Genomic DNA, 23,688 nt, shown 5'->3' with positions numbered 1-23,688 from the left:
ATGACCACCTGTGTACCAGTTATTACTTAAGTCCATTTGATTCAGTGGAGTCAATTCTAACAGTCTTAATGCATAATCCATTCATACTTTCCTGTGCTGCAATATAAGTGGTGTTTATCTTCTTGATATAACTCTCCAAATGAGGATTGTATTTGTGATCCCATGTTATGAGGCTCATAAGTTCTAACTCTACACAGAGTTCAGAAAATAAATTGTTACTGAAGATGAAGTAATGAGACAGAGCTAGAAAGAGGAAGAAGTGATGTGGTCATTTTCAATCAGATTATAAGGTTAAGGTCCTGCATGGACTAACAACTTGGAAATGTACAGTTTCTATGTGCGTCTTGAATATAACAGACATTCATCTACTAGAATCAAATATGACTGACTATTGGCTCTTCTCTGGACATCTTAATAAAATAATGTGCCCTAAATGCCCAGATTGGTCACAAGAGATCTTTAGAATGTATTTTGTTCTGATTTCATATGTGGGCCTAAAAGTTCAGAGGGAAGGGAAGGAGATAGTTGTTTTGCTCACCCTGTGTTCTTTCCTCACCTTGAGGCACAAATGCTATGGCCAAAAAGGAAATTCCAAACAGGGATATGACAAACAGTTGACTTATTTTACGGCCCATGTGATTCAGTAAAAAAGTTCCAAGTAAACTGGATAGGATGCTGATAATACCGTTAAGACACAGTGATAGGAAGGCATTAGTCTTCAGGTACTGGAAGTTTAACATCAGGCCAAACATAGACACCCATGTCATAAATCTGTAAAGAACAAAGAAAGTTGCATCACGAGTTTGAAGTTGATGTCAAAGCAGTCAGTTTTAGTTGTTAAAATATAAAGGTACCTGTTTCTGCTTTGATCAGATACTGGATAAAGGCTTTAGGAATGACAACCAAGGTAGTCATCAATCTCATTATAGAGGAAGGGCATCTCCACCACTGCCTAGATTCTTAGTTGGGGTCATCCCTATGGATCCCCTAATATTTCCCCTGTGCCAGACCTCTCTCCAAACCTATACTGGCTGCCTTTCTATCAAGGCATCTCCTTCCTTGCCCTCCTCTATTCCTCCCCTGTCTCATTCCTCCTGTTCTCCCCCCCTTCTTTCCCTTCCTCCTCTCCCCACTGACCCCACCTGTGCTCCCAATTTGCTCAGGGGTTCTTATCTGATCCAAGCAGAAGCAGGCACCCAAAGCTAAATACTGAGCCATACTCCTGGAATCCAGTTGCAGAGAGGAAGAAGGGATGAGCAAAGGAGCCAAGATGGTGCTGGAGAAACCCGCAGAAACATTTGACCTGACCTAGTGAGAGCACAAAAACCCAAGTCGTAAAGCTGGGGAACCAGAGTTGGACCAAACCAAGCCCTCTGAATGTGGGTGCCAGCTAGGAGGTCAGGGTAGTCTATGGGACCTCTAACAGTGGAGCCAGTCTTTATCCCTAGAGCACAAAAGGACATTGGGAGCCCATTCCCTATGGAGGGATACTATTGCAGCCCAGATATGGGAAGGAGGGCCTGTGCCCTCCCTCAAATGATGTGATGGACTTTGATGGTCCCCAGTGGAGGGGCTCACTCTCCCTGGGGAGTGGAGGGCGTGGGTTGGGGGGGGTCGGTGGGGATCGTGGGAGGCTGGGAGGGGGAGGGAATGGGAGATTGATATGTAAATAAGAGTGCTTCTAAAATAAAATAAATCACACACACACACACACACACACACACACACACACACACACACACATCACTGTTAGGTCCCCACCATGTCAGTGCTGATAGCAATGACTCAATTCCCACCTGAGCTGGGGTTTGCTAGGAATTAGAAACCTACTGCATTTCTCAAAAGCCCTTAAAGTCTGACTGAATGTTCCTAACTGTCAGTATCTCACTTGCCTGACAGGGTCCCCATTTTAACTGTCTGGCTGCTCCATCTTGTGAGCAGCACCCCCTGCCATCCACCCACACAAAACCCAACAAACATCGGTACCTCCTTCTGTCCTCTACTTTCTAGGCAGCTTGACACGCTTTGTACTTAATCGGTTCTTTCTATCTGTCAAACATGGTTGTCTATGGTTGTTTCTCTTGCCTGCTTACACTTAGTGCCAAACCCAGTAGAGAGCTGTGTCCACCTGTGAAGAACACGTTCCTCCTTTAACCAAAACCAAAACTGCCATCTGGGCTCTTCCATGGCACAGATGACTTGCCTCTGCCATGCATCACATTTGACTCCAAATTCTCAGTTTCAGTTTTCCTGAATGATTACCCATCTCTCCTCACAGATCAGGGAAAGTGCCCTTCTCTCGAACAGTTTCAGATTTTTCTCTCACACTCCCTGAAGCCTGCTGCAAACATCGCACTGTACTCCAAGCAGTCTGTCACACTCTCCTCGGCACCCTTCACTTGGTTGGAGATAACCTTCTGTTAAAATCTATGAATTTGCCCTTTCCGCCAACCGACCCACAAACAAGGTGAGTGAGCCTCTGCCCTTACCCAACCCCCGCCCAAACCATCATTCACCCCGACCCACCCCCACCCCTACCCCTATCCCCCCACCCCCGCCTGCGCCTGCCTGCTTTGGGTAGACACGCCCAGACATTTCCCTGAATCTGGAAACACCCCACTCTTCCATACCTTTCCGCCCACTGATCCACAAGGAGTGAGGAGACTACCAGGAGAGGCAAGACCATCCAGAGTTGCCGACATTGAAGTCCTGGCCCACACACACACACCACAGGGTCACAAGAGGAGATAGAGACCCCACCTGCACCCACTAGAAGAAGATACGGGAAGAAGACAGAATAAGATTTCACTCAACAACAGAAAGACCAATATGACGCCACCAGAATCTAGGGACTCCACTCCAGCAAGATCTGAAAAGACAAACACAGAGCATGAAGATGAGATGGACCTCAAAAAATTATCTCTGCAAGATGATAGAGACCTTTAAAGAGGAAACAAGAAAATCCCTTAAAGAAATAGAAGAAAAAGCAAACAAAAAATTACATGAAATGGAGGAAAAGACAAACCAAAAAATTCAAGAAATAAAAAAATCTCTTAAAGAATCTAAAGAAACCCAAGAAAAAACAACCAATCAAGTGAAGGAAGTTCTTGAAACAGTTCAAAGCATGAAAGCTGAAATAGACACAATAAAGAAAACACAGAATGAGGCCATGCTGGAAATGGAAAGGCTGAATAAACGATCAGGAACTAAAGATGTGAGTACAACCAATAGAATTCAAGAGACAGAAGAGATAATCTCAGCTATTGAAGACTCGCTAGAGGATATACATTCATCAACCAAAGAAAACCTCAAGTCCAACAAATCCCTAACACAACATATCCAGGAAATATGGGACACCGTGAAAAGACCAAACCTAAGAATAATAGGTATAGAAGAAGGTGAAGAAACACTGCTCAAAGGTACAGAAAACATATTCAACAAAATCATAGAAGAAAACTTCCCCAACCTACAGAAGGATATGCCTATGAAAGTACAAGAAGCTTACAGGACACCAAACAGACTGGACCACAAAAAGAAGTCCCCCCCCCGACACATAATAATCAAAACACCAAATCTACAGAATAAAGAGAAAATATTAAGAGCAGCAAAGGAAAAAGGCCAAGTAACTATAGGCAAACCAATCAGAATTACACCCAACTTCTTAATGGAAACTTTGAAAGCCAGAAGGTCTTGGATAGATAACCTGCAAGCACTAAGAGAGCAGGGATGTCAACCCAGGCTACTGTACCCAGCAAAACTCTCAATTACTATAGATGGAGAAAACAAGATATTCCACGACAAAAACAGATTTAAACAATACATATCCACAAATCCAGCACTACAGCAGGTTCTGGAAGGAAAACTCCAACCCAATGAACATAACTACACTCACAAAAACACAGGCAATAGATAATCTAATTTTACCAAACACAAAAAGAAACAGGAGGGCGAAATCCACACAATGACACCACCAACAATAAATCCAAAACAAAGAAGAACTAATGAACAATGGACATTAATATCCCTAAATGTCAATGGTCTTAACTTACCCATAAAAAGAAATAGGCTAACAGAATTGATACAAAGACAGAATCCATCCTTCGGCTGTTTACAAGAAACACACCTCAACTTCAAAGACAGGAGATACCTCAGAGTAAAAGGATGGGAAAAGATTTTCCAATCAAATGGGCTCAAGAAATAAGCTGGTGTAGCAATCCTAATAGCTAACAAATTAGACTTCAAAATCAAGAAAAGAGATAAAGAAGGGCATTTCATACTCATCACAGGAAAAGTCCATCAAGATGAAGTCTCAATCCTGAACATCTATGCCCCAAATACAAAGACACCCACATTTGTAAAGGAAACATTACTAAAGCTCAAACCACACATAAAAACACACACACTTATAGTTGGAGACTTCAACACCCCCCTTACGCCACTAGACAGGACCACCAGACAGAAACTTAACAAAGAAACAAAGGATCTGACAGAAGTTATGATCCAACTGGGTTTAACAGATATCTATAGAACATTCCATCCAAACACAAAAGAATATACCTTCTTCTCAGCACCACATGGAACCTTCTCAAAAATTGACCACATAGTTGGCAGCAAAGCAAACCTCCACAGTTACAAAAGAATTGAAATAACCCCCTTATCTTGTCAGATCACCATGCATTAAAGCTAGAATTCAACAGCAATACGAATTGCAGAAAACCTACATACTCGTGGAAATTGAATAACACCCAATTGCACCATTCCTGGGTTGAGGGAGAAATAAGAAAAGAAATTAAAGACTTCCTAGAATTTAATGAGAATGTAGACACAACATACCCAAACTTATGGGACTCTCTGAAAGCAGTGCTAAGAGGGAAGTTCATAGCACTAAGTGCCCACATGAAGAAACTGGAGGAAAGTCACACTAGAGAATTGACAGAACAACTGAAAGCTTTAGATCAAAAAGAAGCAAACTCACCAAGGAGGAGTAGACGCCAGGAAATAATCAACATGAGAGCCGAAATCAACAAAGTAGAAACTAGGAAAACAGTACAAAGAATCAATGAAACAAAGAGTTGGTTCTTTGAGAAGATCAACAAGATAGACAAACCTCTAGCCAAACTAACCAAAAGGCAGAGAGAGAGCATGCTAATTAACAAAATCAGAAATGAAAACAGGGATATAACAACGGACACTGAGGAAATCCAGAGAATCTTCAGGTCATACTTTGAAAACCTGTATTCCACAAAATTGGAAAATCTAAAGGAAATGGACAGCTTTCTGGATAAATATCATTTACTAAAATTAAACCAAGATCAGATAAACGGTTTAAATCGACCTATAACCCCTAATGAAATAGAAGCAGTCATCAAAAGCCTCCCAACCAAAAAGCACCCAGGGCCAGATGGCTTCACTGCAGAATTCTACCAGATATTCAAACAAGAGCTAATTCCAGTACTTCTCAAACTGTTCTGCACAATAGAAGCAGATGGGATGTTGCCAAACTCTTTCTATAGGCTACAATCACTTTGATACCCAAGCCACACAAAGATATGACTAAAAAGACAACTACAGACTGATATCCCTCATGAACATTGATGCTAAAATACTCAATAAAATATTGGCAAACCGAATTCAAGAACATATCAGAAAAATCATCCACCATGATCAAGTAGGCTTCATCCCAGGGATGCAAGGATGGTTCAACATAGGAAAATCCATCAATGTAATCCACCATATAAACAAACTGAAAAAGAAAAACCACATGATCATCTCACTAGACACTGAAAAAGCCTTTGACAAAATCCAACATCCCTTCATGATAAAGATCTTGGAGAGAACAGGAATAACAGGAACATATCTAAACATGATAAATGCAATATACACCAAGCCAATAGCCAACATCATACTAAATGGAGAGAAACTCAAAGCGTTTCCTCTAAAATCAGGAACAAGACAAGGCTGTCCACTCTCTCCATATCTCTGTAATATTGTATCTGAAGTTCTAGCTAGAGCAATAAGACAAGAATAGGAGATCAAAGGGATACAAATTGGAAAGGATGAAGTCAAACTTTCACTATTTGCAGATGACATGATAGTCTACATTAGTGACCCGAAAAACTCTACCAGGGAACTCCTAAGGCTGATAAACACCTTCAGCAAGGTAGCAGGATACAAAATTAACTCAAAAAAATCAGTAGCCCTACTATATACAGATGATAAATCCAATGAGAAAGAAATCAGGGAAACATCACCTTTCACAATATCCACAAGCAACATAAAATATCTTGGGGTAACACTAACCAAAAAAGTGAAAGATCTGTACAATAAGAACTTTGAGACTTTAAAGAAAGAAATTAAAGAAGATACCAGAAAATGGAAAGATCTCCCATGCTCTTGGATAGGTAGAATTAACATAGTAAAAATGGCAATTCCTGCCAAAAGTAACCTACAGATTCAATGCAATCCCCATCAAAATCCCAACACAGTTTTTCACAGACATTGAAAGAACAATACTCAACTTTATATGGAAAAGTAAAAAAAAAACCAGGATAGCCAAAACAACTCTTTACAATAAAGGATCTTCTGGAGGCATCACCATCCCCGACTTCAAGCTCTGCTATAGAGCCATAGTTCTGAAAACAGCTTGGTATTGGCACAAAAATAGACAGATAGACCAATGGAATCGAATTGAAAACCCTGATATTAACCCATGCACCTATGAACACCTTATTTTTGATAAAGGTGCTGAATCTATACAATGGAAAAAAGATATCTTCAACAAATAGTGCTGGCACAATTGGATTCGGACATGCAGAAGATTGCAGATAGATCCATTCCTGTCACCATGCACGAAACTTAAGTGCAAATGGATCAAAGATCTCAACATAAATCCAGCCACACTGAATCTTCTAGAAGAGAAAGTGGGAATTACCCTTGACCGCTTCCTGAACATTACGCCAGTAGCACAGACATTGAGGTCCTCAATTAATAAATGGGACCTCCTGAAACTGAGAAGCTTCTGCAAGGCAAAGGAAACAGTCAGTAAGACAAAACGACCACCCATAGAATGGGAAAAGATCTTCACCGATGCCACATCTGACACAGGGCTGATTTCCAAAATATATAAGGAGCACAAGAAGCTAGCCACCAAAACACCAAACAATGAAATTAAAAAGTGGGGTGCAGAACTAAATAGGGAATTCTCAACAGAGGAATCTGAAATGACTGAAAGACACTTAAGAAAGTGCTCAAAATCATTGGCCATCAGAGAAATGCAACTCTAAACAACACCTCACACCTGTCAGAATGGTTAAAATCAAAAGTACCAATGACAATCTATGCTGAAGAGGATGTGGAGAAAAAGGGACACTCCTCCATTGCTGGTGGGAGTGCGAACTTGTAAGACTGGAAATCAGTATGGCGGTTGCTTAGAAAAAATGGGAATCAGTCTACCTCAAGATCCAGCCATTCCTCTCTTGGGTATATACCCAAATAGTGCATGTTCATACAAGGACATATGTTCAACCATGTTCATAGCAGCATTGTTTGTAATAGCCAGAAATTGGAAGCAACCTAGATGCCCCTCAACTGAAGAATGGATTAAGAAAATGTGGTACATGTATACAATGGAGTACTACTCAGCAGAAAAAAGCAATGGAATCTTGAAATTCAAAGGCAAATGGATGGAACTAGAAGAAACCATCCTGAGTGAGGTAACCCAATCACAAAAAGACAAGCATGGTATGTACTCACTCATATATGAATTTTAGACATAGAACAAAGGATTACCACCCTATAATCCTCTTCACCAAAGAAACTAGGAAACATGAAGGACTCTAAGGGATAAATGGTCCCCAGGAATGGGAAGTGGAATGAACTCCTGAACTAATTGGGAGCACGAGGGTAGGGGAGAGGGAGCTGCCACAATAAGAGCAAGAGAAGAGGAGTAGAGGAGAGGAAATGGAGGAGCAGAAATATTGAGTTGGGGGAAGAATAGAGGAAAGAGAGCAGGATGAGTGATACCATATCAGAGGGAGCCACTATAGGTCCAAGAAGAGATCTGGAACCAGGGAGATCTCCAGAGACCTACAAGGATGACACGATCTGACAATCCAGGCAACGGTGGAGAGGATAACCTAAAAACCCTCCCCCTAAAATGAGATTGATGACTTCTCTTTATGCCATCCTAGAGCCCTCACCCAGTGGCTGATGGAAACAGAGACAGACATCCACAGATATACAATGAGCCGAAATAGGGAATTTAGTTGAAGAGAGGGAGGAATGAAGAACGAAGGGGTCTGTACCAGGTTGGAGAAACCCACAGGAACAGTTGGCCTGAACAAGGGAGAGCACATGGACCCCAGATGCTGTCTGGGAGGCCAGTACAAGACTGATCCAGACCCCTGAACATGGATGTCAATAAGGAGGCCTCTGCACTCCAAGGAGCCTCTGGTAGTGGATTAGTATTTTTCCCTGGTGCAAGAAGGGACTTTGAGAGCCCATCCCTTTGAGAACCCAGAGTGAAGGGTTACACTCTGGCCCTGGACATATGGGGAAGGGCCCAGGGTCAGTACAGGAAGATTTAGTGGACTTTGCAGAGCTCCCGTTGAGGGCCCTACCCTGCCTGGGGAGTGGTTGGTGGATGGGGTTGGGGGAAGGTTGGGGGTGGGCGAGGAGGGTTGGGAGTAAGGGGAGGGAGAGGGAGAAGGACTTACATGTGAAACACGCTTGTTCCCTAACTTGAACTAATAAAAAAAAAAAAATCTGTGAATTTTCCTGACAAACTTCAATTCCTTTAGGGACAACCCCTGGATTGAGTTTCCATCCAGAGGCACTTACCCTACCCCACCCCACCCCTGCTCACAGCCCCCTTCTTCTACAGAGCCTAAGGCTCTGTTATCCCTAGCTCCTTGCATTTGTGTTTGCCACTGGTCTCCTCCTTCTACCAGATCTACTAGTCACAGTTCCCAGTATCTGGACTTGGAAGGAAAGACTTTTCCTAACCATTTTCTATCCCTGATAGTGGGATTCCTCTTCTGCCGCTCCCTCCTCAGGGCTTCATCATCTCATCAACCATAAGCTCCTCCCACTCTAGGCCAGATGTTCCTACTCCTCCTCCCTGCCACCATAAATCTCCTTCCTCTCCCAACACTCAGACATCTCATTGGGCCCTCACTGTCTTATGTTTAGTGCAGACTAGAAATCTATCTCAGTGGCCAGAACACGGTGCATCCAGCTTCCCGATTCACACAGACTGTAACAACGTCTGCCACCATGGGAGAAAATATTTACATCCTTTATGTCTACACTTTCTTTACTCTCCACTCCAGAAAGTCCCTATCTCTAACTTGACTTCGAACCTGAGACTTCAGCCACTCTAGCCTGTGCCTCCCTGCCAGCTGTATGTAATTCTGCCCCAGTTGCACCGACCTGATCTTATGGTCGAAGGAGTTTCCACAGAATTTAGAGCATTCCTTGGGCAAAGATATAAGGCTGTCTTCTTTAGAATTAAATTGAGACTTTCTGGTATGTCTGTGTGGTGATTTGATCAGGAATGGCCTCCATTGGCTCATGTTTGACTGTTTGGTCATTAAGAGAGGCACTACTAGGAGGTGTGACCTTTTCAGAGTAGCTGTGGGCTTGTTGCACAAACTATGTTACAAGAGTTGCCATAGGGGGAGTGTCTAGGCCCTGCCCCAAGTGACTTGACAGATTTTGATGGGAGGAAGAAGGAAATTAGATAGTTTTTAATTTAAATAAAATGTATAAAATTGTTTCTATTAAAATAAAATGTATAAAAAACTTTGAAATCCAAAATTTAACATATTAATCAATTGAGTTCTGATAAGATATATTAATCTAGTCTTGGTAATAACTTACCAGCACTGGTTATTAAAACTTTTTTAAAAGACAATTAAAATTATCATAATCACAGGCACAAAATTTTAAAACTTCCTTTGGATGTTTTCTTTTCTAAATATGGAGTTTTAAAAGATAGGATTGAGGGGTGAATGAAGGGGAAATGTAATGAAAGAGATTACTTAAGGAGAGAGCATTTTGGGGTCAGGTAGAAACCCCCACAAATCTACAAGGATGACCTCAGTCAGCTAAGACTGCTAGCCATTGTGGAAAGGTAGCCTCAATTGGCCGTATCCTCTAATCAGACTGGTAGCTACCCCAATTTTCATTGGAGAGCCTTTGTCCAGTAACTTATGGAAAAGATGTATAGCCAAGCACTAGGCTGAACCTGAGGAACCCTGTTGAGGAGAGGGAGGAGGCATTGTGTGAGACAGGGAGGTCAGGTTCTTAGAAGGGAACCCACAAAAGCAACTGGCCTGCTCATGGGAGCTCAGAGACTGCAGACTGATGGCTAGGGAGCTGGCATGGGACCAGCCTAGGCCCTCTGCATATGTGTGACAGTTGTGTGGCTTGGTCCCCTTGTAGAACTCCTGGCAATGAGAGCAGGGCCAGTTCCTAATGCTTTGGTGGGCTTTTGGGAACCTGTCCCTAATGCTGGGTTGCCTTACCCAGCCTTAATACAAGGAGAGGAGTCCTATTTTAACTTGATTTTGCCATACTTCGTTGGCACCCATAGGAGACCTGCCCCTTTCTGAACAGAGGTGGAAGAGGGGTGGATTGGGGCTGAGAGGCAGAGGGGGAATGGAGGGAGGGAATGGGAGGAGTGGGGAGGGCAAGCTGTGATCAGGATGTAAAATAAATGAAAAATAAAACTTAATTAAAATAAAGTACTTCCCCTTGTGCTGGAGACATCTCTGTTCAACTTGTATCTACCCAGTCCTCCTCTAGTGGTGATGTAAGGACAACAGGCCAGGGAAAGAGTGTCCATATTTCTGTCCCAGACCCACACTCCAAGCCCTCAAGCACTCCCTTCTCTTTGCTCTCTTTTCTGCCAGGAAGGTTCAATCTTCTTACAGACGAATGCTCATGCTTATGTTGACAACTTTTCAGGCTTTGTTTTTGCTATGACTCCAAGGAATGCACCTGCTTGAGCTTTTTGCAGACACTTACTAACTGCTTTCCCTACAGTGAGGATTCCAATGCTGATGAAAACAGGCAGTGGGACAGATGAGCTCTTCTTGTCGACTTTAACACATTCATGTAAGCGTCTGGGAGTCACGACTTGGCTTCATCTGCCACAGTTGAAACCTGCTCCAGATCCCTTGTCTGATAAGTACTCCAGTCAGGGAGCAGCTTAAGCTCCCCTGCCTGCCACCTGTCACTCACTGGGAGCCGGTCCTTTCCATCCCCTGGTCTCAGGGCTCCTTTCCACCCTCCCAACCACCAGGGCTGAAAGTTTCAAATATATGTCCCTAACTTTACCTTCTATCCACAGTCTGTATCTCTGCCCAGCTGGCAAATTCTATGTGGAAATCAACCTTGGCTCTACTATGACTCCAGAACTAGCTCACCTCTCTAGCTTCAGTGGTCCTGCAAAACCACAAGGCCCTTGACTTGCTAACTGCTGAGAAAGCAGACATCTGTCTCTTCTTCAATAGATTATTCTGTTATTATGTAAGCCAATCTGGCCAGGTAAACAAGAGTTCTAAGAACCTATGTGAGCTGGCACACAGAACACACCTCTGGGAGGAGACGCCAATGCAGAGCATTCACTACAGTCTCCTTTGGACTCTTGCCTCTCCTCAGCCCTCTGACCTCTATCCTAGTCATAGGAACAATTGCCCTCTGTCTCTTCAGATTCTTCCAGCTAAGAATTAGTGAACTGACCCATTACTCAGTGAACCAAACACTTCTGACAGAATTCTCTCAGGTCTCCTACCATTGCCTGCTGGTTTGACCTCCTGCTTTGGCCCAACATTCCAGACTCCCTTTGGCAATGTCCCCACTTAGCTGGAAGTAGTCAGAGGTCAACCTTGGCTTATCATCAACAAAAGGCTGGAATGTTAGGTCCCCAAAGCAGGTCCCAAGGTGGCAGAGCTGATGGCACTGACTTGACCCCCACCTGAGTTGGGGTTTTCTAGGAAACATCCTTAAAGGTTGCATGAACATTGCTGACCACAGCTCTCCTCACCTGATCTGTCTGACAGAGTCTCCAAGCTAACTACCTGATTCCCCCTGGCTAACCACTCGAGCAGCCTCCTCTTGCCATCAGCGCACAGGAAACCGACAAGCTTTTGCAGCTGCTGCTGTCCGCCACTGTCCAAGGCAGCTGGGCAGAATGTTTTTATTAAACTGTTCTTTCTCTCCAAGGAGAATGGCTGTGTTTATCTGTGCATGCTTATAATTTGCTCTCTGGAATAGTTGATGTAAATGATAATTTTATAGCCATAATAAAACATTGTATGATGATGGGACACAGCATTGCTACTGAATTTTTGAAGGTGTAGTAGAGTTTATGGGATACATGATGATTTCTTCCAGAGTTTTAGAATTTTCACTGTGTCTTGAGCTGGTTGATGGTTATATAACTATATGTATTCATTGAGATGTTTACATTTGTGCACCTCAATTTCAAGATTTTATGTCTCTTGAAATCGAAACAGACAAATATACATACTCAGGAACCAAGTTTGTACCATGACAGAGGTTCTTGGCATCAATCTCCAATGCTAAACCCAGTAGGCGGTTGAGGAACACACCCCTCATTGTACAATTAGTCTGTGTTCCTATGTTCTAAACCCTTTGACTACCTCCAGCTCCAGAAATTCCTCACTTTTTATCTCCAAATATATCAGTGAGAAATTTTATCTTCAAGCTATCTTCACAGGCATCATGTGATGCTTACCTCACAAGGCACAGGAGACACATCCGCTTGCGCATGTTGGGTGTACGGAACAGATCCCACAGCGAAGATTTTGTCTGTGAGGTCTCCAGCTCCTCCTTCATGGTGGTTATCACAACCTTCAACAACAGCATTAATGAACTGTTTAATTGTCACAAAATGATAGGCATTGTGGGTATACTAGGCACCTGCAGGGAACTAGATCAATAGTTACTGTTTCTGTCTAGTAAAAAATATAAACATCAAAGAAGCAGTGTCAGCTATAAAAGTGGCAAGAAAAGTAACCCAAGATAACTAAAAGAAGTTCAAGTGATTTCTTCAGTAAGGATATGTTAAGCAAGGAAGTCTAAATAGATTTAGAGCACTGAAGGTGGGGTGTACATTAGAGACGCAGACTAAGAAGAAAAAAACCAAGTGAAGATTCATTTGGATTGTGGTCTATAGTGGTTCGACAGAGAAATGTTTCCCATGGGCTCAGGTATTTTGAACACTTGGTACCCAGCCGGTGGCACTATTTAGACGGTGGAAGGGCTTTGAGAATCCACAGCCTCATCCTACTTCCGGTTTGCATACTCTGATTTTTGCTTGCAGTTAAAGAAACAGTGCCTCAACTTCCTGTTCCAGCTCCCTGCTGCTATGTCTCCTCTACCACTATGTATTCTCTGGAGCTGTGAGCTCAGGCAAACTTCTATAAGTTTCTCTTGTTACACTATTTTTATCACAGCAACAGAAAAGTAACTAATACAGAAGTTGATACCAGGGAGTGGGTTGTTTCTATAAAGAATCTGAACATGTTTTTGGAGGAAAGTTGAAGACTTTGAAGTTTTGGACTGGAAAAGTTATTACTGCTGTAAACAGAGCTTAATAGGCCTTTCTAATGGGAGTCTGAATGACAGTAGTGCTGAGAGCCTTGCAAACGATGGAGACCGAAAGTGAGAGCTCTACCAGGCGCACCTGTGGAACTGACCACGCCCGACTGGGCATGCTCACAGGTGCATACGTGAGTGTGTGGGATTTGGTCTGGGGTCCGAGACAGGCTTGCTCACTCTGTGTTCTGGTAGGGTCACAGAGAGCAGCTAGGGGTTGATCCTCAGAGCTGGAACTTGTGGGTTATTGGTTCTCATGTAAGTGACTTCTCCCCGGATAAAATTAACCTATATTATCCTGGTCCTGCGCATCTTAATCTGTACATCCACAACCTAACTCATGAGGTTTCAGAGGAAAACTATATTAGCAGCTGAGCTACAGACCTCTGCTACAAATTTTTTGGCAAAGAACATGGCTGTTTTCTGCCCATATCCTGAGAATTTACATGAAACTAAATCAGTGGTTCTCAGCCGTGAGTCATAACCCCTTTGGAGTTCAAATGACCTTTTCACAAGGGTCACCTAAGACCATCAGAAAACACAGATATTTACATTATGATTCATAACAGCAGCAAAACTACAATTATGAAGTCTCGACAAAACTAATTTTATGGTTGGAGGGGTCACCACAACATGAGGAACTGTGTTAAAGGGCTGCAGGACTAGGGAGGTTAAGAACCACTGAACTAAACTAACAGGCAATAGACTAATGTCTTTAGCAAAGAACATTTCAAAACAGAAGAACATTGAGTCGGTGGTGTGGTTGTATTACTGAAAACTCTTATGCAGGTTTGCAGTGAAAAAGAGCAAATAGAGCAGAAAGAAATGCAAAATGTAAAGTTTGCAGAGAAAAAAATACAAGATCACTAGGATGTTTTGCAACCAAGGCATGTGTTTAAAGAAAGGCTGTAATTGTTAAGGAGATTGGAGCCATTAAGGAAAGACTTTTTGGTCTTCTTTAGAACGATGGGAAATGTGCTCAAGAGCAAGATCCCAAGCTTCCAGCTTGTGAAAGGAGAAAGGAGAAAGCCTAAGAGAAAAAACAGTTGTTTCAACATAAAAAGCTGCTATAGTCAAAGTGGGCCAGGGTCTGTCCCAAGCTGGCACAGTCCCATGTAGTGCTGACTTTGGAGGCATTAGAGATGCAAGAGTGATGGGGTCATAGATTCTTCCTCTGTAGTTTCAGAAAGACATGGGTCAGCCAAATGTGTGCCAGTGCTGGAGTCACTGTAAGAAGTGTCTTTGAGTCCAGGAGGCCTTCAGAGTTCTTTGCATAGAGCTGTGAAAGGGAAGCCTGAATTTCATTGGGAACGCCAAGATGTAGGAAGTGCCAGGGCCATAAGACATCAGCCAAAGGAGAGCTGAGTAGAAGGAACTGAACCGCCTAGGGAGATGTATGTTGCATGTGGCAAGTCTGAAATCAGAGAGCCAATCTAAGCCCTTTGAAATTAAGTATCTAGACACTGGACTTAGAACTTGTCCTGCCGGATTTTGGTCTCGCTTTTGTTCAGTGTTTCTTCACTATGCTCCTGTTTCTCTCATTTGGAATGGGAATGTACATTCTATGCCATTGTGTGTTAGAACTATGTAACTTGTTTTGGTTCTTCTTTTTTACTATGGGTTAAGAGTCTCAGAAAAGACTTTTTCCTTTAGACTTTTAAACAGTTCTCAAAATTGTGAACAACTATGTGGACTTTTCAAGTTAGGCTAAATACACTCTACATTATGATATGTAGAATGTGGTGATTTCCATGAGAAATGTCTACCGTAGCTGGGCGGTGGTGGCACATGCCTTTAATCCCAGCACTTGGGAGGCAGAGGCAGAGGCAGGTGGACCTCTGTGAGTTCAAGACCAGCCTGGTCTACAAGAGCTAGTTCCAGGGCAGCCTCCAAAGCCACAGAGAAACCCTGTCTGGAAAAAAAAAATACAAGAGAAATGTCTACCATAGGTTCATATGACTGAACACTTGGTCCCCAGTTAATGACCTATTTGGGGATGATATGGAGCCTTTAGGAGGTGGATCCTTGCTAAAGGAAATACATCACTGAGGATAGGCTTCCGGTTCACTCTCTCTGTTTTCTGCCACGCCTCCCCCATCACTACGGACTTTCCCTCTGGAACCATAAACCACATAAACTCTTTACTTTATTGTGGCAACAAAAAGTAACTAATATACTGCTGCATGATATTTTGGTTGCATTCTGACTATACAATTTGCTTTAAGTCAGAGGGCAGAACTAGCCACTAGCTGACCAAAATTAACCATAGAGGTTTTGGAGGACTGAAGATAGAGAGACAGGAAGTAGTAAAGAGGGGCTGAGAGAGGATCTCAGGCTTTTTGGATGGGGAAAGAGAAGAGATAGAAGGTCACTGGTGGCTGCTCTGCTGCTTCTCTGATCATTCAGATTCTTAACCCCAATAACTGATGCCATTTTTTTATTCATAAAGAATAATTAGATAAATGCTTCAATATACTTTTCTAGCTTCCTTCTTATTATCTTGTCCAGAACACAAGCCCAGAATATGGTGCTGTCCTTTCTAAGGTATCTTCCTAGTTCATCTTAATCAAGATCTTTTCACAGTCATGCTCAGAAACTAAACTAATATAAATAACCCTCACAGATAGGCCTGGAGATTTGTATTTTAGGTGATTCTAGACCTTGCCAAGTTGTCCATACCATTGCTTATGGTTTCCAACCAGAACTACCAGTAAGAACATATCACATGCTCTGCTACCAGGATATAGAGAAATCGAGCTAAGATTAAGCTTGAAACTTTCTCTGCACTGTCTATCTTTCACAGAACTGGAAAGTGCTATGAAGACTTTATGCAGAAAATTTTTCATCAACAATTTACTCATCTGTAAACACGTGTGCCCCACAATAACATGCCAGGGAAGGTATGTCTGCTTGTGCAGTGTTGGTATCACTGCCATCGAGTTAACAGGCCACTTTTTTATTGGAGTTGAGGCCTATACCAAAGGAGAGGACTCCTGTCTAGTACATCAAACCTGGGTGAAAACCCACAGCTGTGCAAATTATAGACCTTAGTGGAGAAGTGTGGTGGTCTGAATGAGAATGGCCCCATAGGCTCATGTACTGGAATGCTTTGTCCCCACTTGGTAGAATTGTTTAGTAAAGATTAAGTGGTGTGACATTGTTAGATGAGATGTGTCACTGAGGGTGGCCTTTGAGGTTTCAAAAGCTATGCCACTCCCAGTTAGCTGGCTTGCTTCTCTCTCTCTCTCTCTCTCTCTCTCTCTCTCTCTCTCTCTCTCTCTCTCTCTCTCCTCTCCACCCTACTCTAGTACCATGCTTTTCTGCCTGCTGCCACTATAGACGCTAACCCTCTGAAACTACAAGCCCCAAATTAAAATGCTTCCTTTTATAAGTTACCATGGTCATTGTGGTTTTGCCATGCTAATAGGAAAGTAACCAAGACAGGAAGCTACTGATGCTGTTTTGGGAGTTGTTTCGTTTGGATATGATGTGCCAGTAAATTGCTGTCTAAATGTCTTTATTTGTGTCCATATAACAATGCTGCTGGCAGCTATGGTCAGAGAGACTTATTTTGATAGTATATGCAGTTACTACAAACTCAACAATGGTCAAAGTGCTGGAAATGAGTGACTTTTGAGTACTTCTCCTTAAACTGGACATCTATATCACCCCTTCCAAGGCTCAAGGTACAACACGAGGAATTTAAGAGTCAGAGGAAGGGGTGGAGTACATAGAATTCTATTCTCAAGGCCTTATATGGCCATTACACACTTAAATTCTTAGCTGTTGTGGTTACCTGGACAGGACCTGCCCAGATAGTCCAGCCAACATTCCATCGTGGAAGTAAAGGGGCTTGTAATGCCATTTCCCTTCTTCAGGACTTATTGATCATTGCTAGATGAAAGGGGTCATAAAGGCCTACTTAATCTTCAAGACTGACAGTCAGTTACTGATTTCTGAGAGAGGAAAGACATTTTCTTCAATGGAATAACCACTGTAAGTTGCCCACTGTCCTGTAAATAATATCTTATCCATATTTCTATAGCTAACCCTAATTTAACTTCTTGGTTCATACACAAAAGAAGATATCAAAATACAAAAGAATTGTTTAAGAAGAGGAAGGGGATATATAGGGGTGAGAGAAGAATAAGATCAATGAGTGATAAATATGATAAACATGTGTAATATATATATGAACATGTTATAACACTCATCATTATATATAACTAACATATGCTTTAAAAGTTTTAAAATGAATAAAATTCTGTGGATAAGTTTTTACAAATTAAATCCAATAAGCAAAAGTCCCTTTTGAAAGAAATACATGTATGCAATATAGTAAAGAGTGGCATACTGCATCTTGACACCTAGACATACATGTATCAGGCTTGTGTTTCCTCTGTGTCATAACAAACTCCCATTATGCTCACCTCCATGGTTAGGGTGTCTCCAGAACTCTTCATTCCATTTATATGTGCAACTCTTCTAAGCTCCTTTAAGCTCTTTTGAGGTTTGTTGGTCACAACCAGCCACCGAGCTGACTCTGACAGCCACCTGCTCAAGAAGATATTGAAAGTAAAATCAATTTTCATGTGGTCAATTTTTGCACACAAAAATTGTCCTTGGATAGCTTTATTATTAGTCTAATGATTACAATTCATTCTGTTATAGTAGTAAATATAATCCTATGTTGTTTGCTGCCTTCACTAGGAAACAATTCGCCCATGCAGTACACTTGTACTTCTGGAATGCAGAACCAGAATCATATTGGCCTCCCTGCCATGACTTGCATGCAAATTTACATGGAGTTCAGTGAATTGAGATATAAGGGACACCTATATAGTATTTTTGCTGGATTCCTTTTTGAATGTAGGAAGCATTTAGTCATAAAAAAAAAACTTTTTCCAAAAATTAAGAACCTCTGGAAAATTTTATATAGCAATTATAACATCTGAATTGCATCCATTCCTACACCAAGCACAGGATGGCATCTAGCCAGTCATTAAAGTTGAATCTGACTCAGTTTCTCATCTATTAAATGGGTGCATCAGTGCCACAATGTTGATTGATGTATTGTGAAGATTTAAATTATATGAATAAATCCGACAGAAGATTTGCTTCTTTCTCTGTATGAACTTATGTTACTATATCAATGCTGTAATCATTTTTAACCAAATATTCCTTCTCTGCTGGTACAATATATAGCACTTTTAAAGTGTTTTTAAAAGAGGAAAGGGTATGCTTTTGCTCTGGGAGCTAAGACCACATAGTCTCTTACAAGAAGTAGAGGACCCAGCTTCCCCACTTAGGCCCATCCAGGCACTGCAGAAACTCACTGCACCAATCTGCAGGGGACAATTACATCTCACCCATACTAAGACTTAGTCCTCTACTGAATATTTTAAATGTCTCTAATAAAAGGGAAAAGTCAACATAAACAAAAAGGAAACACTCAACCAACAAATTTCTCTAACTACTTCAGTCCCTGCACAGAAACAACAGGATAAAACAAGAAACATCATGCTTCCAAAAATGACTAATCCCGTAATAATGACCCATAATAAAAATTACAAGAAAAATCCCAAATAACTCAACGTGATTATAACTATACTTAGCACTTCAAATATAATGTGAATATGCTCCAAGAGATCAAAAACAAAGAGAGAAATAAATAAGGAAGTCGTTGAAAGATACAAAAACAGAATTCAGTGAAAAGGTAGAATTACTGAAGAAAAACCAAACTGAAATGATGCTGAAAATGAAAAACTCAGTAATTAATTCAAATAGAAACCTCAGTGGAGCCCAGACTGGCATCAAACTCATGATCCTCCTGCATCTGCCTCCTTCAGCAAATCCTACTGTTGTGTTGCCACCAAAAACAGGCTTTGGGGCTTAAATTTTTAGTTGAACTCCTAACAGTGGGAGTGGAGTGTCTCTGACCGTTTTGCCTGCTTGTGGGACCTTCTTTTCTCCTGTGGGGTTGGCTCAGCCAGCCTTGATGTGAAGACTTATACCTAGCCTTATTGAATCTGGTTATGCCATGTTCAGTGGCTATGACTGGAAGCCTGTTCTTTTCTAAAGGGAAATGGAGGAGCAGTGGGTGGAGGGGGGGCTGTGGCCAGGGTGAGAGAAGAATTAATTTAAGTAAATAACAATTTGGGGAGGGGAAAAAGCACCTCAGTGGAAAGCCTCATCAACAGAATGGATGATGGAGAAAATGAAGTATTAGGGATAGGAGACAAGGTAGAACAAACAGGTTGTTCAGTGGAGCCAATGACACATTTTTAAATATATATTAGAGGATTGTTGCTTGTGGAGTTCCACATTTTTGACCAAGTTCAAAGAAATCTGAGGGCCCAAGGAAGGGCCTACTTTTAACTCCAAGTTAAGACTACAGGTGTGTGCCAGGCAGTGGTGGTACACACCTTTAATCCCAGGACCCAGGAGGCAGAACCAGACAGATTTTTGTGAGCTTGAAGCCAGCCTGGTTCCAGGACAGCCAAAGCTTCACAAAGAAACTCTGTCTCACAGAAAGAAAGAAAGAAAGAAAGAAAGAAAGAAAGAAAGAAAGAAAGAAAGAAAGAAAGAAAGAAAGAGAAAGAAGAAAGAAAGAAAGAAAGAAAGAAAGAAAGAAAGAGAAAGAAGAAAGAAAGAAAGAAAGAAAGAAAGAAAGAAAGAAAGAAAGAAAAGATTACAGATGTGTAGGAAGTTCCACATCTCAGCAGCAGCTGAGAACTAGGGTGGGTCAGATACGACTCTGAGTAAGAACTACAACGAGTTGCTTAACTCACAGCAAAAGGTGTCAACCCAATTAGGAGGGCCTCACTGACACAGGACAACACCTGCACTCATAGGAACACTAGAGCTAGATCTTCCAGCCCTGAAAACCAGTCTCACAGATGAAAGGAGCATCTCAACCCTAGGGAGACTTAGTCTTCCCCTGAACATGCAGACACCACCACTGACACTTTAAAAGGAGACATAACTTTAAAAATAAAAAAAAATAAAAGAATAAAAGGAAAACACAACCAACAAACGAACTCCAGATGTACAAGTCCTAATAGAAATAACATGGAAAAGCAACACAGCATTTCTCCTCCACAAATCACTACTCCCAAAATAATGGCTCCTAATTGTTGAAGAATATTTGTTTAACTATGCAAAGATGTGTTGGTTTGTTTAACTTTGTAAAGATGTGTTGCACTTGTTTAACTTTGTAAAGATGTGTTGCATTTGTTTAACTTTGTAAAGATGTGTTGCATTTGTTTAAATATGCAAAGATGTGTTGCATTTGTTTAATTTTGCAAAGATGTGTTGCATTTGATTAACTTTGTAAAGATGTGTTGCATTTGTTTAATCATATAAAGATGTGGTGCTGTTTTACCTTGCCTGCCTGATTGGTCGAATAAAAAGCTGAATGGTCAATAGTGAGGGAGAAGGTATAGACAGAAATTCTGAGCAGGGAGAGTAAGTAGGACAAGGAATTTAGGCTCAAAGGAAGAAAGAAAAAAGGAGACTACAGGGAGATGCCAGGGGCCAGACAGACAGACAGGAAGCAGGAAAGTAAGAGATACAGAATGAAGGACAGGTAAAAAGCTCTGAGGCAAAACATAGATAAATAGAAACATATTAAACTAAGTTAAAAGAGCTAGTGGGACAAGCCTAAGCTAAGTCAGAGCATTCACAATTGATAATATGTCTCCATGTCTTTATTTGTGAGCTGGTTGATGGCCCAAAGAAAATACCATCTCTAAAATGCACCCAACATAAGGCCTGAATTTCCACATAGGGCCTGAGAAATCTGAAAAGAGAGAAAAAACAAACAGAAAAAAACAGATACGGCTTCCTTAAGAGGCACTACTGTGCAACAGAGCACTTGAGCAGCCAACATGCTAAGTAGAAACAGCAAGCTAAATAAAAATGCTTGCCACAGTCTGGGCACCAAGTTCCTAGAGCTGGAGTGGTTGAATGCAACTATCAGTTAAATGCAGTTCCGAGTTAAATGCAGCTCTCAGCCAGGCCCTCACGCTTAAGGCTCATCTCTCATGGACCCAAGGAGGGGGTGGACCTGCCATCAAAAGGCCTAGGACCTAGTGGAGAGCCTAGCTGCTGCTTATCTATTTAAGGTTTGGTTTGTGTGGTCAGAGAATGCTACAGGTATACAGTAAAAAAGATCCAGACCAAAACAAAAAAGAAACAAACAAAAACTTTAAACAGGTTACAGTGTGTGTAGGTGCTTAAGAAAGAAAAAAAATGAGTGTAGATAGTCACAGGGAAAAATAAATACTTTAAAAATAAGTAAAGTCTTTAAAGAAAGAGTAAAATAGTACATAAAGAATAAGCCACATAACAATGAGAAATACACAGGGAATCTGGATCCTGTATGCTGCTTTGTTGACTTTGAATTTTTGAATGCTGATGAGTGAATGACAGCTGCTGAGAGACATGCTGTTAGACCCCGGAAACTCAAGTATCCGGGGTCCCAGGCCACGTTCTCGGTCACCCCAATCACCAGGCGGATTCGAGAGCTTGCTGCAAACTGCACGAGGCTTTATTGTAATTTAACGAGCTAACTCCATGTTAGCTCGGGTCTTTCACTCACCCACCATGGCGGATGGCTAGCAAAAGACGGCTCCTAGGGTCTCCCAAGAAATCTTATAGGACAGCGTAAGGGGAGTGTCTAGGGATACCCACAGGCTCACGATTGGTGTGCCTCCAGGCTTGGAGGGCTTGCCCTGTGTTGATTGGTCAACTGGTTGTTATGGCCCATAGGCCCTCCCAGGGTGGTTGCTATGCTCTCTACGTCATTGCTGTGCGCTTGTCCGTAAAGCACACCCAGGGTTGTAAAGCATAGCACCACCAGCTAACTTCTGATTGGTTCCTTGTCACGAGACAGGCATCTGACTTTCTAGTGTCTAGAACAAGGTCATAGAAGCACGTGTTCGACCGTTATGGCTGCCAAAAGGGAAGCTGGCCCCTTCATTCCCCCATTTTCTTTTTTGGAAATCCAATCATGGAATTGCTGTCTCTCTAGCGCCCCCATCAGGGAGTGATAGATATTGGCCTCCCCATGCAAGGGAGTCCCTCCTGACTTAGCATTTTAACCAGGGAAAATGGGCAGCGAAATTCTTTTTCAAACTGCTTCCTGCTGACTTTGGGACGAAGTTAGGGACCCCAGAAGGTTGAAATGCTAGTCAAAAGCAAAAAGGAATTTAGGCAATGGGGAATCCATCAGGGGCTTCTGGTTAGCAGACACTGTTGCAGAGACAGGGGGTGTCCATATCAGCTGGACTGGTTCACATCCACAGCAAGTCCAGGGCTCCCAGTCTACTTAGAACAGCCTGTAGTCAGCAACTGATACTCAGATGTCTGCCAGAAATAGAAACCTGTTTAAGACATGTTTAAACTAGGAACAGAGGTTAAAACTTATTTACTGAAGCCCACAGTGCAGAAAAGGAGATATTTGGATATCTGTTTAAACAGCAGGAATATATTTATAACTTTGAGTCCTAGCAAAAACTACAGATTTGGGCTATAAGCATGTACATTTTTCTTCTGTCCAGAGAGCCAGGTATGGATTGGACAGAGGTGCCTTTGGCCTGATGAAAAGCCCTTTAAGTTTGTACTTAGATGACAACCAAAATAAACTTAAAAACCTTGAGCTTTTGCCTGAACAGTAGATAGTCACTATTTTATCAGCTGACATACTGACTAGTCTATAGTGGATCTGATTGCCTGATGCTGTCAAGCTGACAACCAGTAATATTTCAGAGATCTGAGAAGGGTATATTTTATCTGAATCTACTAAAAAGTGACAGAAGCCAGTTAGAAGCCAGTCCATATACAGTTAGCCATACCCAAGTTTCTCCATTACCGCTGGAGGCAGCTGTCTCAAAGAACAGCAATCTTCGCCAGGCCTATACTGTGAGAGTTTTTTTCCTCTCTGTGGAAGAGGGACATGGAAAAGACTGACCTTGTTTTGTCTAGGCAAAGGGGGTACAATCAATTTTCCAGTGTCCATCAGCTTTGTCCACAGTCTCGGCTAGGTCCTGGCAGGCGGCA

General features: G+C 42.0%; 1 protein-coding gene across 3 annotated transcripts in view; it reads right to left on the bottom strand.

Annotated features, from left to right (window-relative positions):
- Positions 1–23,688, bottom strand: part of LOC100773384 (solute carrier family 22 member 19) — a 75,843-nt gene that overhangs the window by 3,269 nt on the left and 48,886 nt on the right. For all 3 annotated transcript variants that reach the window (XM_035443111.1, XM_027408380.2, XM_035443112.1), the window contains exons 5-7: positions 18,057–18,180; positions 12,764–12,879; positions 557–771 (exon numbers count right to left, since the gene is read on the bottom strand). In XM_035443111.1, coding sequence (XP_035299002.1) covers positions 557–771; positions 12,764–12,879; positions 18,057–18,180 — 455 coding nt within the window. The remainder of the gene's footprint in view (positions 1–556; positions 772–12,763; positions 12,880–18,056; positions 18,181–23,688) is intronic.

Source organism: Cricetulus griseus, chromosome 3 (genome assembly GCF_003668045.3).
Source record: "Cricetulus griseus strain 17A/GY chromosome 3, alternate assembly CriGri-PICRH-1.0, whole genome shotgun sequence".
Classification (NCBI taxonomy): Eukaryota; Metazoa; Chordata; class Mammalia; order Rodentia; family Cricetidae; genus Cricetulus; species Cricetulus griseus.
Note: the sequence above shows the minus strand (reverse complement) of the source record. Positions and strands in the feature narration are given on the sequence as shown.